The sequence below is a fragment of the Cryptomeria japonica genome, chromosome 5, assembly GCF_030272615.1.
Source record: "Cryptomeria japonica chromosome 5, Sugi_1.0, whole genome shotgun sequence".
NCBI lineage: Eukaryota > Viridiplantae > Streptophyta > Pinopsida > Cupressales > Cupressaceae > Cryptomeria > Cryptomeria japonica.
The window spans coordinates 131,769,980-131,786,839 of NC_081409.1; the positions used below are offsets into that span (position 1 = coordinate 131,769,980).

Genomic DNA, 16,860 nt, shown 5'->3' on the forward strand with positions numbered 1-16,860 from the left:
GCTCCCTAGTTTTCCATCAATCCTATCTTTCCTCAAGATACTTGCAGGTCCAATGTGAAGGTGTATAGGTTATGGGCATACTGTTGCAGATTTGGGATCATCAAGCTTCTCTTTGCCCTTACGATTGTTATCCAAGGATAATAAGTTTTCTTGCAATTTGCCATCGAGAGAAATATCCCAACCCTTAGAAAATTTGGTGCTTGAGTTCAAAATTTTGTACGCCAAAAATAGTCCACTGTAATAATGTTCATACTCCAAAATGGCTATGAAAATTTAATCTATTTACACATGAATTCAAATTTTTTTTTACAGAAAAGTGGCTAATACAGATTTGTTATACACTTACGGTGCTTCGTGGCCAAATTTTGGCTTGTGTAAAAATATGACGTATATATTTGTTGTTTCGACATTAAAAAAGGGAGGTCAGTGAATCGCCATCTATGAAAAGCTGAAATCTACACAACGATATAATAGCTGGAGGGTGCAAGGTTTCTTGTGGCAAACTACAAACATCCATCTGATATTTAAGCCCTTGAGCCTTTTGATGAGATAATTTATACAGATTGTGAGAAAATTGCAAATTTATTTATTTTTTATTAGGTAATTGATTGCACAACTAAATGTTTGAAAATCAACGCATGTAATACGCCTCCATAAGAATTGCAGTAATGAGTTTTTTTTACTTAAATCTTGAAAAAATGTCACCTTGAATAGACTTTTAGCTTCACTGAAGCTCATTAAACCAGATCTGTTAATCATTCAACTAGAATCCTTTTTATATCTGTAGGAAATAAGACATACACCACTTATTCACCTAACCAACTTACAAGACACAAATAATTTGCCATTAAAAGATAGGCTTGGAGAATGGCAATGAAATAATAAAGATATGAGATCTTAAGAAAGAATGGAAAGATCTTCACCGGCCAAAAAAGATTGTCCTTGAGTAACAGTTTATGGAACATTCATAACCTGGATAGACTGCAACATATCTGAAACGGCTATCACCAAATCCCCTGACTTTATCATACCTCTGGCTTTTAGCAAAGCAAATGTCCGATTGATGTTACTCTCCATATCATCGGAGAAATCCAGTCTAAAAGGAATAAGACCCCATTGAAGATTCAAGCGCCGCCGCACACTCGTTGAATTTGTGAAAGCAAATATTGGACAGTCTGGACGACATCGTGACAAAAGAGATCCCATGCGCCCGGGTCTTGTGTACACAAAGATAGCGTCTGCTCCCAGTTTGTTGGCTGAAACAAAAGTATTTGAGTATAATGAGTAAAATTTAAATTTGTTCAAATCCTTTGCATTTGTTGAAGCAATTTCATTTTACTATTACTTCTATCCGTACATCTCATTCTAGTCTTTGAAATCAAAATCAGAAGCACCTAAATAGTTCTTACAAAACTAGGTACACCCACAATCCACTTACCCATTTGGGCAGCAGAATTACAAATCCCTTCAGAGATGCTAGCTTCAACTGATGAAGCAAGGTCTGGAAGGGGCATGGACTCATACTGCTTTTCTTCACGGCAACAATGTTCAATGCGTAGGCTTACACTTCTAAGCACACCTAGAGCTTTCTCTGGGAATTGACCCATAGCTGACTCACCAGAAAGCATCAATGCATCAGCACGCTGCTTTACTGCTTCTGACACATCGGCAACCTAGATACAAAAGAGTGAAGTTCAAACTTCAACCGAGAGTGATTCATATTATAATGAGAAAATTCAGTACCAAATATCTTGATAGATAAAAAGTTAATGTCGCACTAAATCATCAAGGGGTATGTCACAGTACTTAAAACAAATTTGTAACTTCTTTAATATTTGAATTAGCAATAAGACAAGACAACCCACAAAGCACACAAGCACCTTCAAGTGATGTTAGTTCCCGTATCACACAGCAAATTATAAAACATCATTCCTGTGTCTTGCACACCCAATGCCTTCTTCTAGATTGGCAAATATTTTAAAGTGTGCAGTCGCTTAAACTTTCCTTCGCTAACAATTACTATAAATGTGCGACCCACCCAGTAAATTTTCTTTTTGAATGCATTTTTTCAATTTCTAGATAGACAAATATCGATGTGGAACTAAGTCCTCAATTAAGTATATGCCACAGTATTTAGAACCAGCTTCCATATTTCGAACATTTCCATTAGGAATAATCAGGAGGCAAGGAAACACTGGCAAAGCTCACAAACACCTCTGAGATGTTAGCGCAACAAAGGAGGATGTTTAACATCATAAAATATAATGTTAATAGACAAGAAAATTGCCAGTCTTCATAAAAGGGAATGTGAAGTTCATAAACAATCATTCATAAAAGTAGGCATGAGTCTTCCACAGTCCATATAGCATGCAAGTGTTTCTAGATAAACTCTGTATGTTTTGTGAAGTATTTATTTAGTTCAAAGCCATAATTGTCATCCCTCACTCTCATGAAATTAAGAGAACAAACTTAATATGCTAGAAGAAAATGCAGAATATCGTATGTCATAAAGATGATCCTGAAAGAAGACAACAGAACAAAGAGAAAGTAAAACAAAACACAGTTTTAATTTCCCAGAAGCATTAAAATTACAGAAATAAATGGCAACTGGTCGATTTCACTGTGCATATAAATCCCAAGATGAAGGTAAGGAATGCTTTTGGGCATATTTCAAGGGCACCCTCAGTAAAGCATTAAAAGATTAAAAGATGCATGTGGATCGGAATCAGAAGGAATTTTTGCAATTTTTGTTAGCAATTAGAATGAATGTGGGTGGAAATTCTTATGCAAGCAAGTCTTTTCAAGAACCAGTTCTTTGGAAGAAAGGTTGTTCCAAGAAACTCAATTTGAATGGTTAATTTTCTTGTCGGCTGCTGCTGCAGAAAGCAGCAATTATAGAGAATATACAACTAGTATGCCCTTTTATTTGGTAATGACGCTAGGCCATAGTTTTACTGTTATTTTTTAATCTAGTATTGTTGTCTGGGACGTGCTGTGCGTGTACAACTAGTATGCCCTTTTATTTGGTAATGACGCTATGCCATAGTTTTACTGTTATTTTTTTATCTAGTATTGTTGTCTGGTACGTGCTGTACCCATAATTGGATTTTTTTCATTGTTGGCTGCTGATTATATCTTAAGTCTAAATACTTGATTGATATATGCCAACATCCCAGTTTTAATTTGTGTTGTGTGGCTCCTTTTTTATGTGGTTAAGAGATCCATTTTAATTTTGTTGCTTTACCAATTAAAAATAAAAAAGAATTTCGTTTCCTACCACTCGATATTCTTAATGTTCCCTCCAATTTAGCAATGTGGGAAGCTAATTATAGAACTCAAACTACTCTAAGGCCACATTGATAACTTTCAGATTCATCATCCCTTTTGAGCATAATGCTCACTCCATTTCTGGAAATAAATTTGATAACTGTTTAGTTAGTACAGGTAAACCTTCCCAAATTTTGAAGGCATTAAATCTTGCAGAATGCATAGGAAAAATTATATACTATTGGATGCCAAAAAGAGAAGGGTTCCAACATCAACTATGAAGCTCTTAACTTAATCCCAACTTGCAAATGAACCTAACATTTCAATTCCAGAATCAATCCCTTTCAATTTGGTTTGAAACCTATTTAAATTGGCTTTGCTTCCTTTCAAGTGTTGACTTCCTAATGAAACCTTAGATTAAGCTGACTACACAATATATATTCATGAAACAACAGCAATGTATGAGCCCAGCTAACATAAGCAAACAGTGTCTGAGTTTTAAACTAAGACTTGAAAAAGTGCAAGGATTAAGTATAAGAAAATTGAATCCAAAGAGCTAGGGGCAAACTGTAGAAATTGATAAATTTTGTATTCTGAGCTCAGGTTCTATTCTCTCATGCGTAACTGGGCACCTTGTAGCAGGCATGGGGACAACTAATAGAGGCTATTTTTATGGCAAACATGAACATACACGAATTCCTATAAGCCACAATGAGACACCTCAAGGTAGAAGTCAAGTTTTAATAATATCAAAGATTGATAATCACCTCCATTTTCTCTACAAACTTTGTACTAAAGTGTGCCCTAACATTTGGTTCACTAGTCCAGTGGCTTGCATTGTAATGATAGGGCACTTACAAGAGTGCAACCGAAGTTAAAAGTCGATAACTCTAGCAGTATTGGGGCATAATGATCAACCATATTGCACCAAGCTTACCCTACACAATGTTATATATTGAACAGTGACATTTTTTGTCAAATTGTTTGCCATATCACAGAATGTCATAAGCTCGTTGCACCAAATAAATCTCTAAGTAGAGAACTGATATAAATGTGCACATTTTAGTCATATCATTGCAACAGAAATCCTTAAATGGACACAAAGAAAGCATGATTAAGCAAAACCTGAAAGAACAAGATAAATATTTTTTAAAAATTAATGACTTAATGACTTGATAGTCCATATTACAGACCAATGTCGATATACAATTTTTTGAATGAGCGGGTGACTCTTTGATGAAGAAGAGAAACTTTCTACCAAATATCAGAGTTAAAAACAAGTGATCTCCTTCTTGAATGATTTCACATTAGATCATTACTACAATCAATTCTTCTCTTGTTTCTAATATTATATCATACAATTTTGCAAGGAATGGCATTTTCAGACATTTATATGAGTTCCAGAAAATATGGTATCTTCTCTTGCAATTGTTATTAACTTATTTAATTCTGAAGGTTATATTTATTTATCTCCAGATTCTGTTATCTTGCATGCATTTAGTAAAGTTACCATCAATAAGGTTTCAACCTTTATGAGCATTGAGTAGTGTATCAAATGGACTAGTGAAAGCAAATGAATTTTGACCTATACTAGTCAGGTTTCATGTTAAATAGGTTAAACTTGAGCATTTATACAATATTAGCTATACAGGCAGTTTATGTCAAACATGATCTGGAAGAAGAATCTTGATCTTGGTGCCAGATGTCTTCAGTTTTGAGTTCTGTAATTAAGCAGGTACTTGTCTCTTGTCTCATAAACGTGTCCCTATCTCAGATAAGTATAGGATAACTCCAAACATCAGAAGACTTAAACAGACGCCTCCTAGTGTCTCAATGCATTTTTGGGAAATTTCTCTTAACAGTTAGAAAACTTCCTGTAGAAGTTTATGAAATAAGCCATAAATTACATGGATATTTTCCTCCTATGTTAGTAATTAGTTGAAGAGAGTAACAGAATTAAAGAAAAATACTAGTGTGCAAGTACCTATTTTGTTTTGGAATTTAAATTTTTTACATGTTTTGAAGTAAAGAATTTTCTTATCAAAGGCTAAAGAGGTACATGTATGAAGAGAAAACATTGAGAAGGGTCCATGTACATAGGCTTTATCAATGGATTGCAAGGAGAAAGAGGAGTATTCCATTTTACTAGCATGTGCTAATAAACTAGACCATAGCTTGGTTTGCATTTGCAACTTTCTTGCAACAACAAAGTTACATTAAGAGGGAATTCTCAATAGCCATGAGCTTCTGCCATGAGGCCCACAAAATTATTCAACTATTGCAGGCAACATATCTAAAGTGGGATTATCACAAATTATTACTGTTAAGAGAAGTAATTATTTTGGAAATTGCAAGACATATGAACTCTAGTGATACGGAAAACAATCCTCTAGAGAAACTCATGGAATTGAGTTTATTTAATTCAATCTTGTTCAAGAGCAAGTGAAACAGCTTGATTTCTAAGTCTTACAGTCTTACTTGAACATAAATACTGTAAAATATTTGTAAATTATTGTAAAGATTTTTATCATTCAATTATAAATCTTGTAATATTTTGTATTTCAGAAATTTAAATAGAACTTAGTATCCTCTGAACACTGTTCATATTTTTTTTAAATTGTGTGCATGAACCCATTCCTCTTGGTTTCTCTCTTACCCCCTTCCTGTCCCATCCCTGATTCCTATAAACTATTTTACTTTAAGTTTAAACAAATAATTATCTGTTTTGTATCATCTTTACTATTGTTATTTTGATAAATCTCTGCACATGATTAGAAAAGAAGCATTAAAGAGGATAACAAAAAGCAGTATTAACTGATTTGAGAAAATATCATCTGCTAGGAATTTTATCGGCTCAATAAGGCCTTTGATTTGATTTTTTGACTTCTTGTTTTTCTTGGAAATCGTATTTATTTGTCTATTGTATATTGTTCATTATTTATTTTCCTTTGATCATTATTACAACCATTAAACAGAATCTGCATGATTTCATAGTGTGCACGCTAAATTGTCCGTTGCATGGATTAGTAGGCATTGACACTACTTCTAATTGCTTTTTAATTGTTTCTTCTTTTATCTATTAAATGCAATATCCAGTGTTACCCGGGGACATGTTTCCCCCTCTTTTGCACCATTTGGGAGGCAAACAGAACCATTTGAGGGACGGGGGAACAGCAGGAAACGTCCCCTTGCCGTCCCTAGTTTTTTCATTTTTGCCAGAGACGTTTCGTAAACCCAGAAACGTGAGGCACATCCAGAGGGGGCTGTCGGCTGTCCCCATGACGGCTGGTGACGTCCAAGACATCCCTTGACCGTTCCAGGGAAGGCCAGCCATCTCCCCCAGATGTGTCCCTTTTTTTCATAAAAATAACAACTAAAAACTGAAAAAAAACATTCTATAACCTTTGCTAAGTGGCCTCCACACCTGCAGCTCACCCTGAATGGGTAAAAACCCCTAATTTTCTCATTGTGTTGTCCGAGGAGAGCAAAAAATGAGAAAGAAGCAGCAGTTGGAGGAGAGAAATAAGAGAGGAAACAACAGGGTTTACTTTTAGTTTTGAGTCTTTAACTCGTTTGAGACTTTTGACATATATGATACATTGAAACTTGCAGCCTTTGGACATTTTGATATTGATATAATTATATGCATGATATTTACAATGATTCCAGATTCAATAAATTAAATTTATAAATGCATATGAATTTATGAATTTCAAGTTTCAACTCAATTGGTATGTATAATGTATATGATGATTTATGAATGATTTGAATTTTAGAATTTCAATTTAGATTTATCAATGTTACATTGTTATCATATGAATATATTTGAAATTTCTCTTTATTTTTTTTATAGTCATCCCCTCTGCCAACCCCCCGTCCCCTTAAATGGCAAAAAAGAATCTGACCCAGAAACTTGGGGTAACATAGGCAATATCACAATCATACTTGAAAATATTTCTAATTTCATAATAACAAGGAACTTTTACTTGTTAAAAGGAGTATTACAAGATTTAAAACTTCACAGTTGTATTCTATGACCCTAAGGCTGAAGAACAGAGGCTCTCACATGATGTATATCAAATGCTCATAATCAAATCTGCTGCTTTAAGTTGAAACATCTAGTGTTATAATTCAGCAGAAAACTCTACAGGACAGTAGTTTACAATCCAGGGGCTTTGCTGTGCTATGATGCAGAGAAAATTCAAGCACATGCATTTTCCACACAATTAATAATTATGTGTAATAATCTTTCAGAAGGGAGAAGGAAAACAATATGAGATCAAGGTGGCCTATGGCAATGAACATGAGTATTTATGTACCCATATGACTAAACAAAATGATATATATGATCATCCACAAGAAAAGGCAGAAGAAATTTGGGAAAATCCAAAGCTTTAAGATTTTAAGTCAAACACAATTAAACCAAAGAGCTGCTAGACATTGATGCATAGAAGCAAACTTGCAATTATTCATGAGTAGATGTAATCTACCGCATTGTCATTTCCTATCTATCTATCTTTTTTGGGGCTCATTCTTGCACTTAGAAGCAGAAAATATGAAGCAAAGATAGACTGAAATTTTTAGTTTGGGAATAGAATTAGGGCATTTTAAATTCTCTTATATATTTTATTTTTAATTGATTTGTTTTAAAAGTCAGTTTTAAACCTTAACAAGAGTTTAGACCCAAAAAAGGTTTGCCACTAGAATAGTATATCATGATGCATGATGGCACAGCCTACTATTTAAGCGCCAGGTCTTTGTTTTTGACAAAAACCCTCTTGGATAAAAGAGAAATATTTTATAATAAAACCTCTCAGGTAGAAGTAAAATATTTTAAGCACCAGCACCTTGATTTTCTATAGTATGTTTACTCTTACCTCTGCACAGTGTATTTCTTGAATTACAAATACTACATCGTTCTTTAATTTTCCCTGCTTTGCTTTTTGCCATTTTTTCCCCATTTTGAACCTTGTTCATTTAATTCCATTAGCACTTTGGCTATATCATTTGAATGGAATGCTACTATGCTTAAAAAAATCTTGCACTGGATGTGTAGATGCAATCCTACCAAGTTTTAAAGGCATCTTGCAGGGAAAGGCTACTACTTTAAAACATTGTCTAAACTCAACAAAACCAGCATATATTTATAGTTTCCACCACTACAAGACTATAAGAGAAGATTAAACTCCTGTTAAATTTTACATGATAAGGTTTAATCCTTAAAATGAAATTACCTCTGCCCTTGTTGGTATAGGGTACTCTATCATTGACTCAAGTAGCTGGGATGCTACAATAACTGGCTTGTTCAGTTGCCGACATAGCTGGACTATTTGTTGTTGAACAGATGGAACCAGTTCCAAAGGAATCTGAGCACCAAGATCTCCTCTTGCTACCATAGCACCATCAGATGATTTAATTATATCTTCTAGATTCTTCAGAGAGTCAACACTTTCAATTTTAGCAATGACACCAATATCACTGCAGAGAATGAGGATCCAAAGCACACTCATGTCAAAATGCAAATTTACTTATGTGTTGATTAAATGTGGGAGATATACACTTTAAACTACCATCAAATACTACAGAACATCTGTCAATGAAAACAGAACAAAACCATACTAACAGACAAGTATTTTTGTTTTCTTGAAGATTAGTGAGGTCCATTTAGAAATCCAGTCTTTACCTGTCACAAGATCGAGCAGCAATATAGCTTTTCAAATGTCTAATTACATCTGCTGACTTCACAAAAGATATTGCAATGAAATCAACACCCTCAGAAATCCCAAAATCTATATCAAGCCAATCCTGCAGGATGAAATGAATATTAGGGTCTGCAAAAACTTAATCTCAACACAAACACTTGTGACATGTAAGTGAAAAGAAACCACCTTTGAAGAAATTGTGGGAAGCATAGCATTCCTTTCACGAACCACTTTTCCCTGCCTCCAAAATGTTAGGTTTGCACGTGGTAGTAACAATCCAGGATCTGTACATTGGCATTTCACGTCGGGACCTTCTTTTCCTATCACTTCAAACCTCACCATGCCACCATCTACAACTAGTTCATCCCCGACTTTGACATCTGATCAGTCATCAAACAATAGGTCATGTGAAGATTTTATAAAAGCAAAAGGCAGAATTGTAAATATGCAAATTGCATAAATGTAACCTACGAAAAATATTTTCCAGAATATTTATAAGCTTACTTTAGGAATGAAACATGTATTCCATACCATATTTAAATTAAGAATTACTCATGATACTTCTAAGTGCAACTTCCAGTATGAAACATGCATTCCAGCAAGAACTTCTCATATTTTAGTTCAGAATCAAAAGCTGTTCCTTAAGGCTTAATTAAAAAAGCCCCATTTTGCTAGTCATGCATTAAGCCAACTGGATAACAACTCCCTGACAGAATTTCCTAGAATCCCACATACCAACTAAAATCTATCAAAAGTGGAAGAAATGCTAACCTTCTGCAAAACCCTCATAATTGACATGGATTGTCTTAGGTGGAAGAGGCCCATTCAAAGCCCGTACACTGAAAGTCCAAACATCACCATCCTGGAAAGATCAAAATCATTTTACAGGATCAGAAAAAAATATAACAGAAAAGAAAACTATCAAGCAACTTCCAATGCCATCACATGGTGATGGCCCCATGACAGAGGAAAATATCAAGCAAATAAACTCTAAAATATAAAACACGTGTTCACAAACCTCATAAACTACACTTTGTGTATAAATCATATGTTAAAAATGCATGAATCTTTTGAACTGAATAACTACAAATAATTTGAAATCAATGAAGACCTTCAAAGGAAATAAGTGGAAAATGAACAGTCAAAAAGCTAGACATCGACTGCCATAAATGATAAATACCAAGGCACTGAAAATGCCCAAGAATAAGATGAGCTTTCTTGTTTGCAAGTTGATTTATTCATATATATTTCTCAACCCGCTTAATTTGCTACAAACAAAAAATAAAAACAAAAGAGTACAAGGCATTCAAAATGGGGCGTTCACACTAGGTTCCAACTGCTGCAGACAAGTAAGGATGTCCACTCAATATGAAAGAATAACACTGATAGCAAGCGAATTGTGACTAAGTCATACCATATATCACTTCTTATCTCAAAACAAAAAAGGGGACATAAAACAAAATCTTATCAATGATCATTCTGCATTTATCAATATACTAACATGAATAATCCTCAGCTCGACGACTTCTTCAGGGTTCATGCTCAATCAGAGAAAGTGGCGTCTCAGCTCACTTAACATCCCATGTGACAAATATGTGCAAGCATCTCAACTTTATGGTAGATGCTTTATCCCAGGTCTGACTCAAACTTCTATGCCAAAAGTTATTTTCAGTTGTGCAAAATCTTTAAAATGCATAACTGTAAAGGAATAAGATTGATACATATCGGTGTATCATTGCCTGGTCCTGTTTTCAGTATATTCATCTCCAAAAGGCAAGGCATAAAAGACTTAAAAGGAATATAAACCTCAAGAAGAATACCAGTTATGAAATATGTAGAGGGAACAGTGGGAGTTCAGATTGTAAGGTCACAAAATGACGAGGCAAGTGCTATAACATGTACAAAATAGACTGTCTAAAACAAAAAAAGAGAAATTCCAATATATAGCAAATGAAACTTCAAAGATTACCCTTTTTCTCAAACAATAGTAATAATGTTTGTTGCAAATTGAATTCGTTCCCTTAAGCAAGTAAGGGTCAACACTAAAGGATATATTTATATAAAAACATACTTTTATAGTGTAAACCTTTTTAAAAGGTTTAAGGAAACAAGCTCAGCAACTCCCATCCTCTATATCTCCTTCACTTAGCATTGCGTATTTATTTACTAAAACAAAATATATATGAATTTTAATTTTAAGCATTATACAAAATTCAAAAGCACTTGACAAAGTTTGCATTTAGACAAGCCATGTCTCTAATGAAAGTCGAAACTTAAAAGAATATGCTTGAGTAAGCTTGTTTAACATTTCTTCATCTGCATGCTCACCATCCAACACATTCAAAGGAATACCCACTCACACAAAGCAAACACGTGCAAAGCTGAAATTTGGAATGGGGAAGTAAGCACGTTGAATATGATTAGATAACATCCCAGGGGTAGTCCTGGGCCATCCTAAGCAAGACAACATAAAGAATGATGAAAGACATATTGCAATGTCTAGCAAGCTCAAGTCAAAACCAACATTTCATCATCTAGGAAGGTATATGAAAGGGCAGTCAAAAGATGCAGTACGAATCTTGAAGCAAGAAATTCTTCATGATAAAAAAAATATTATTACAATGCACCTTATAAGTGATAGAAACAATATCAGTACAATGCACCTCTTAATTGATAGAAAAAATATTATTACGATGCACCTTATAACTATGTAAGGCAGAGCTTGACCAAAGACCTCAAAGAGGAGCTGGGAAGGCAAACTGAGCAATGAAAATTATCAGAAAATTTTTGACAGAATATAGCATCTAATTGAAGAAGCTCAGCCTATCAGTCTGTAAAGATGAATTTTAAATGCTTGCATAAAAGCACGGGAACTCTGATTATTCACATGTGTGAAAGGGCCAAAAGTTTTGGTCTCAACCAAGTTTCTACAACCCCATTCACATTCGAGTTAGACAACCAAAATTTAAACCATTAAATAATAGATGCTGAAAGCTTTATAGTTTATATAAATAATCAGTCTAAAAATAGCAAATGAAAGGTAGGAAAAAAAACCTCCACACTTGCATAAATATAGATAGTTTTCAATTGGCAGAAGCAATAACTAAGATCTCGGGCTCAATAAATGCTTTTGGTCAACATTTAATTCAGCAGTGTATACATCAAATTATGTTTGATTTGCTGCCAAATGCAAATAAAGGAAAGCTTTGAGGTTTGCTCAGATTTATATGTCAAGATACTTTTCCAATTTAGGAGTATACATCAAATTAAGTTTGGTTTGCTAGCAAATGCAAATAAAGGAAAGCTTTGACGGTTGAACAGATCTATATGTCAAGAATATCATATAGATAGAATCTTGATTAAAATAAATTCCTAAACCACAAATTGTTTAAAAAGGTTTAAGAAGTGAAAAAGCAGCTTTTAGTAAGAGAAAAGTTCTTATTATTTCACAAAGCAGATTGACAGAATCCAGCACACAAAAGCAACCATATGAAAATCAAAATAGATTATATTAACCTAACAAACAGAAGAAACAAACCTGAGAGAAATCCAAACTACCTGCAGATACAGAAAAATAATAATAACGATAATAATTGCATGGAACAGGACTTTAGAATGAAAAATCCTTTCAAGCACTTTTGAGCAATGCTACAAAATGGAAAGAAGAGGTACTCTGACAAATAATCACATTTTTTGCCAGTACAGATACAATCAGATGACAGAAAGCAAATAACAAATAAGAAGCAATCACTAAAAATGTAGACTATTCCAACGACAAACAATAACAAATTTGCAACCAACAGCTCAAAAATTGAGCAAAGCACTTGTTTTTTTTAATTTTCTGAAATGAAGGGACATGGATGTCTAAAATTTTCCCAAAATTCAGAGATAGCAAAAATTTTCACGAATTTTGAGGACAAGGGGATGGTCAGGGAACAGCAGGTGGATAGCTATTTTAATAACTTAAACAAACTAAAAGCGGCTGCAATTTTTATAATTAAATACAATGTGCTGAATTTGCAACAATAATCCTCCCACATCTAACTTTTAAGGGGTTTTCAGTATTTTTTCTTAAAAAAACAACCCTTTTTATTTTTATAAACCAAATGGAACAGGCTGTCCAATATTTAGAAAATCCATCCCCTCCAAGTTCCCAAGAGGTCTGGAATGTCACTTCAAGCCCCAGGTATGCATCCTCATGGAATGCTGGCACAAAACATGTCAAATTACTACCAATGGATTTGAGAGACCCAACATAAGACATCAATGTGGGTGTAGAAACACAATGGAAGTAACATCCATCCGTGCTCATCACACATGGGTCAGTGTGGGTGTATGCCGTATATAAAATTTTCATTTACACTGTTTAGAATTCTGATACTTTGTCTTACCATCTTCATCTAGTTAGACTCGGGAAATGAAATGGAGATCAGTTAGTCATTTGGGCTCTGACACACATTTTTTAGTAGAATTAAGCTTTTGTCTATAGGCCAATTACAAATCTCAGAAAAAGGGTGACACAAAAAGTGTGCTTTCCGTGTGATATTGCACAGAAAATTACATAGAATTCCTGTCTTTTAGTTCTTTTCAAAAAGTTCCAACTGAAAAAAAGCTAGGAAAGATTCAAAATTTCAAACAAACTAAGTTTTGGGTGGACAACTTAATATCTAACCCCCTAACCTACAGTGCAGGTAGGTGTACAGGTGGGTGTGGGTTGTTTAGTCTAGAATATAAGTAGTTGGTTGTTCAATACATATAGGAAGCTACTGAATCAGAAAGAGTTTCTCAATTACCCAAACCTAATCCAACACAATCCCTGCTACCCTGCTCCCTCCCCTCCGCTCCCTTTAATAGTAAGGGTAGGGGTAGAGTAGGTCAGGGTTGGTTCATTCTGACATACAGAACTATGGATTGTAGGTTGGTTCCATGCTAGCCAGGCATGGTATTTGCCATTGGAAAGAATAGGTTCAATGCCTGCTTTATTGGAATGAATCATGCTCAAATAAAAGTTTGATCATGGCTCACAATGAATGCTAGCTACATGCTCGACCCATGCAAGTCAAATGTGCTCATGTGCTCCGAAACCGTGCCACCTCTTTTATTTGCTCTGAGGTGATTTCTTTCTTCTGATTGGTAGGAAGAGGCAACAGGAGAGTTTAAGTCCATTTCATGTGACTCTGCTTCATCTGTATGTCTATATTCTCAAAGCTAAAATAAATATTAAAAATAACAGAAAACGCAAATGCTATGTTTTAGCTCACAGCCTAGCCAGCAATCACTCCTAAACGAGAATAAAGGAAATTCATCACTTCCATGTATATATATTTCCTATAAATTGCAATCCTTAAATTTCGACCTCATTGCGAGGCCTAGGAATAAATTGGGTCTTGGCTAACCACTTGAACAGCGATTTAACCGAAATAAAATACAATTTAAGTCACAAAACCCCAGGAATTAGAAAGTTCAAAATTTGGGTTTAAGAAAATAGAACAAGAAGCTTAACAAAAATACCTCAACTTTGACGGAAGGAGCACCATCAAAATCTCCCATATGGATCTCACTTCCCTCTGTGTCCATCATGATAGCCACTGCATACCCTTTCTCTAGATTGAGTTTCCTGACAATCCGGATTACATCCCGGTGCCATTCTCTAGTGCCATGGCACATATTAATCCTCGCAACGTTCATGCCCCCCATAGCCAGAGCTTCCAGCTGCTCAAAACTACAACAAGCCGGTCCCACGGTGCACACCAGCTTTGTCCTTCTCGTGCTTCGGAACCCATTTTCTTTCAAATCGAGCTCAGTTACACTGTCCACCTCAATAACAGAAGAGGGCATTACAGAATTCTTACTCCTTATAACATTATGTCTACCCTCGATGTCCTCTGTGTCTGAAATAACTGCAGATGCATCCATCTCAAGAACTGCATAAACCTTGTTTTTCTTCAGTGCTGTATGGCGGAGTTTCGTTCTGTTCAATTTATTAAGCTTGACCTGAAATGGCAAGGAATGGACTCCTCCGAAGGATGAAATGGAAGGGATTGCATTTTTTACCGGGGATTTGGAGGCCATGAGTAAGTTCTGCATCAATTGTGCCATCAATAATTAAAACTGGTAAATACAGCTCTTTTGGGTTCTGAAAAGCGCCGATTTCAGCGCTTAAGAAAAATGATTGATACACTTAATTTTTCTTTTGGCCCGAAAACAGAGGATTTGAGTGCAACTTTGGCTGCAGGACAAAAATCAAAAACCTTAATTACTCCCTGCCCTTAGAAAAGCGCGTCTAAACTTTGGCTGAGGGGTCAAAAAATGGCAAACTAACCTCTTTCTTGGCCTGGAAAAAGTGGTTTGGACTACACCTTTGGCTGAGCAAAAAGAAATTGACAAATTTAGCTCCTTCTTGGCCTAGAAAAAAGTGGTTTCAATGCAATTTTGGCTTAGAGGCAAAGAATAGTGAATTAGGTCTAAAAAAACAAGAAGGCAGATTTCAATGCGAGTTCGACTGAACCAAATCTCGTCAAATTTTGCTAAGAAAACCCTGCAAAAACCAAATGCAATCTTGGCTCAGAAAACGTGAACCCCAACTCGTTTTGTTGGCAAACTTTGCGTGGGAGCAATCGGCGTATTCAGCAAATAAAGGTGGCTTAAGTCCTCGGCATTTCCCCTTCTCTAAGCCAAATTCGGAGGTTTTAACGTGGAATATAAGCTCTTCTGAAGGCGGGGAAAGCAAGAGGAATGAGAATAGGGCAAATCGTCGGACTTGACTATTATCGACAGCTCTCGTGTTGCATGGCCGGACGACGTTTTCCAAGGAGACTAAAAGAACGATAGCTTTACTAGGGGACAGAAACCCTGGGGTATCTTTGCGGCTGGTATAGAAAACACGTTTGCGAGGGCGATGCGTTTCGAACTAGGGACGTCCGCCGTGCCACGTTGGACAACGAATTTAGGGTAGATTCCAATCTGGATCCTCTTTCCTTGTCCGATGTGTCAGTTGGAAGTTTTCATTGTGCCATTAAAGTGCCTCTGTTGTTAGGTGTAAAGCTGTGGAAAGGATCTTGAGGTTTTTGTTTTTTAAGAGGAGAATTGGTAACGTAATTTATAGAAAAATTAACATAAATATATCATAAAAGAAACATTTTTACTGTGTTCTCCACCATTTTTTCCTCATGACCTAAAGCCTGTCATTTACTTAAAAAGCTGTAAAAGTTGGGTTTGAGGTGGACCCCCGGCCTCCGATCCTCTTTATTTTAGTTGAAAATAGTGGATCGCCAGCCTCCAACGAATTAAAGTCCCTGCTATCAAATTCTCCGCCACAACCAATCAATTTATCTCAAAAACAGGGGATCCTGAAGAATATTACTTACCAGTTGTAAATGCTTGTCCCTCCTTATTCCGGCTCCTCTTCCTACTCCTCTTCCTACGCCAATGGTAAAGAAGAGTCAAATTTAAACGCCGAAGACGAATAAATTTATTCAGTAAAGAAGCTCAAGTAACCGCACAATTTAAGGTGCAGTGGAGCTTCCAGGGGTCTCGGAGTACATGTCAGCCGTCCATTACAGCAGATCTTTGAGCCTTTTTCGGGAATTTCTATTCAACATGCACAACTATGGTTTATTTGCTTGCGCGTCAAGTCAAGAATCTGAAAATCTTTATTCAAAACGTGTAGGCAAATTGAATTCTGTCGAGTCAAAGCACGCGTTTAACGGCTGTAAATCTGACAGCCACGTGCATATCATACAGTGTATTTTGGAGTCACAGGCACATAGAAAACTATGAATTTGTAGATTTATATTGTTAATTTAATATAAAAATGAATTAATACAGAAATGATCACAAACATCTAAACCATCGTCAAAATTAAATATTTTGAGTGAGAATAATTTGTCTC

The 16,860-nt window shown here is 35.5% G+C and overlaps 1 protein-coding gene across 1 annotated transcript; it reads right to left on the reverse strand.

Annotated features, from left to right (window-relative positions):
* Nucleotides 1-660: 660 nt before the first annotated feature.
* Nucleotides 661-16,276, reverse strand: LOC131076610 (pyruvate kinase isozyme A, chloroplastic). Its single transcript, XM_058013879.2, has 8 exons — nt 15,292-16,276; nt 14,481-15,198; nt 9,741-9,831; nt 9,156-9,349; nt 8,951-9,072; nt 8,502-8,745; nt 1,439-1,673; nt 661-1,256 (listed from the first exon to the last, which is right to left on the reverse strand). Exons 2-8 carry the CDS (start codon nt 15,066-15,068, stop codon nt 955-957), a joined length of 1,776 nt encoding a protein of 591 aa, XP_057869862.2. The 5' UTR covers nt 15,069-15,198; nt 15,292-16,276; the 3' UTR covers nt 661-954.
* Between the last annotated feature and the right edge of the window lie 584 nt (nt 16,277-16,860).